The sequence below is a fragment of the Lottia gigantea genome (assembly GCF_000327385.1).
Source record: "Lottia gigantea unplaced genomic scaffold LOTGIsca_694, whole genome shotgun sequence".
Taxonomy (NCBI): Eukaryota; Metazoa; Mollusca; class Gastropoda; family Lottiidae; genus Lottia; species Lottia gigantea.
The window spans coordinates 33,247-35,404 of record NW_008710355.1 but is presented as its reverse complement, the minus strand read 5'-3'; the positions used below and the strand labels follow the sequence as shown (position 1 = coordinate 35,404).

Here is a 2,158-nt window from a genome sequence, read left to right as displayed (position 1 = left end):
ACTCTCTCTATAACATGTAGCTCAATCCGTTCAATGAATATAAGGCTGAAAGTATGGTGCGTTTGCGGGTTTGGACATTGGGTAATGGATGAAGTCGAATCTGTTTTAAGTATAGGTTAATGGTCATAAAGTTGACAATAAGTCTTATGATCGTGGGACGAGGACCCAAGGTCGGAGTACTACGTCATTATTAGAAATATTAGAAGTAGAATAATTATTAATGTCAATATTGGACTCGTGGCCATTTGCCAGCACCACTATGTTGAATAATAGTACACCAAGATCAAAGGGTGACGTCACATCCTATATTAATGTACAGGCTTGCAACTCCACTATGTAAAAGTTAACTTTGGGGTAAGACGAAGTTTCATAAAACAAAATTAGATAAGAATATCATAAAATAATATTCCAAATTATTTCAAACGAACACAATCATGAGAACCAACAAGTAATTAAAAAAAACAAAAAATGTGGTTTATAAAATTGACACATTGGGATTAAAACTGACTTGATCAGAGAAAAAAGATGTTTTCAAGTCTCTAAAGGAAGAAGGAACGAGGCCCGAGGTCATTACATAGTATCTATTTTCATATCATCAATGTAATTAGCTAATTCTGATATTGATATAATTTGAGTTATGTCCTCTATTGATTAGTAATCATTCTTACAGTAAGATAATATTTCTACTCACTCCATTCAGCTGAAACACAAAATAAAGTTAGAATTAAAATGTTAGTTATTATTATTGTTAAATGATTTGATGAAAAATGGAAAGAAAGGACAGAGTTTGTCAACAAACAGATTTACAGTAACTAATCTCAAAACTAAAAATAGGGATTAGTACTGTACACTTCATACACAGAGTAAATGTTCCAGCGTTTCCTTGTATTATAATTCAGCTCGATTCAAGTCGAAGAGGAACATTCTCCAAATTTTCTTTTTATGAAACCAGAAAATGAATGCAGGACTGATGAACAGAAATAATTATTTCTTAAATCTGTAGAAATATATATGGTGATACGAATATTGTTATTATTGACTTTATATGCATTTTTCTAATTTCTAGAAACAACTTGGTGCTCACGATGGTTTCGATAATAGATGGTAATATGTTTAATAGGATATTCTTCTTGCAGATCTACTCTCCACCATTTTCTCGTATTTTTATCACCACCAGTATCAGTACATTTGTTAGGTATATTAGTAGTATTGTCACCATCTACAGCTAAATCAGAAGTTCTATTACCATTTGTTTCAACCTGACTTGATGGTTTATCAAGAGCTACATTCTCTATAAAATATTTACTTCATTAAGATAATGGTGATAGAACTAAATAAGCTGCTATTAATTACCTAGTGAATTACTTATCATTCATTAAATACCACTTCTCTAATACTACAATAAATAAACAAACTAAATGTGATATATTTATTTTTTGTAAATAAAGTATCTTAATTTTAAGCATTGCTGTCTTTTGACTAAAATTTGTCGTCAAAAACTCGCTCGGGTATGTTACTACCACTGCAATATGATATAATATCTTTGGGTATATGGTAATTTATATCGATGAAGTGTTTACATCTGGTAATATTTTAGCCATTCGTCAATATTTGCAGTGGTTATGGTTACTAAGTCTGGAACATTGGCAAATGAAAAATCAGTTGAAAAATCAGAAAAAATATCTGTGATCTTCTGGTGAAAAACACACTAAATAGCAATAGATGGGGTGAAATTTGTTCCAATCCTCTAAATGCTTCCTAAAATATTCTTACGTTTTTGACAAGTAGGTCCTGACCACCCTGCAGCACAACCTCCACCACACTCACCAGTTTCTTTATCACATTGTTCATCATTAATACAGTGACAGGTATAACTATTATCAACTCCAAATTTAACACCTGTACAATATACATGTAATAGACGTAATACTATGTCCTTTACGTTCTCTTACCATGTTGTATGAAGACCTTATGTTGGATATACATGGTTTTTGGGATAAAGAGGTCTTGGAACAACAAAATTTTATAAAATTGCAATTTTTAAGCCAATAATGAAGAGATGTTATGTTGTCAACTGGCACTTAATATAATAATGGGGATATATACGGTAAGATAGTGCGTTTTTGAAAATATTCATCGGCACGATTACGTCTCATGC

General features: G+C 31.5%; 1 protein-coding gene across 1 annotated transcript; it reads right to left on the bottom strand.

Moving 5' to 3' along the window:
* Positions 1 to 1,055: 1,055 nt before the first annotated feature.
* Positions 1,056 to 1,986, bottom strand: LOTGIDRAFT_176061 (hypothetical protein; the record flags this gene model as incomplete). Its single annotated transcript, XM_009065337.1, has 3 exons — positions 1,056 to 1,291; positions 1,774 to 1,899; positions 1,953 to 1,986. The coding sequence occupies 3 exons, from the start codon at positions 1,984 to 1,986 to the stop codon at positions 1,056 to 1,058; spliced, it is 396 nt and encodes a 131-aa protein (XP_009063585.1).
* Positions 1,987 to 2,158: the final 172 nt, after the last annotated feature.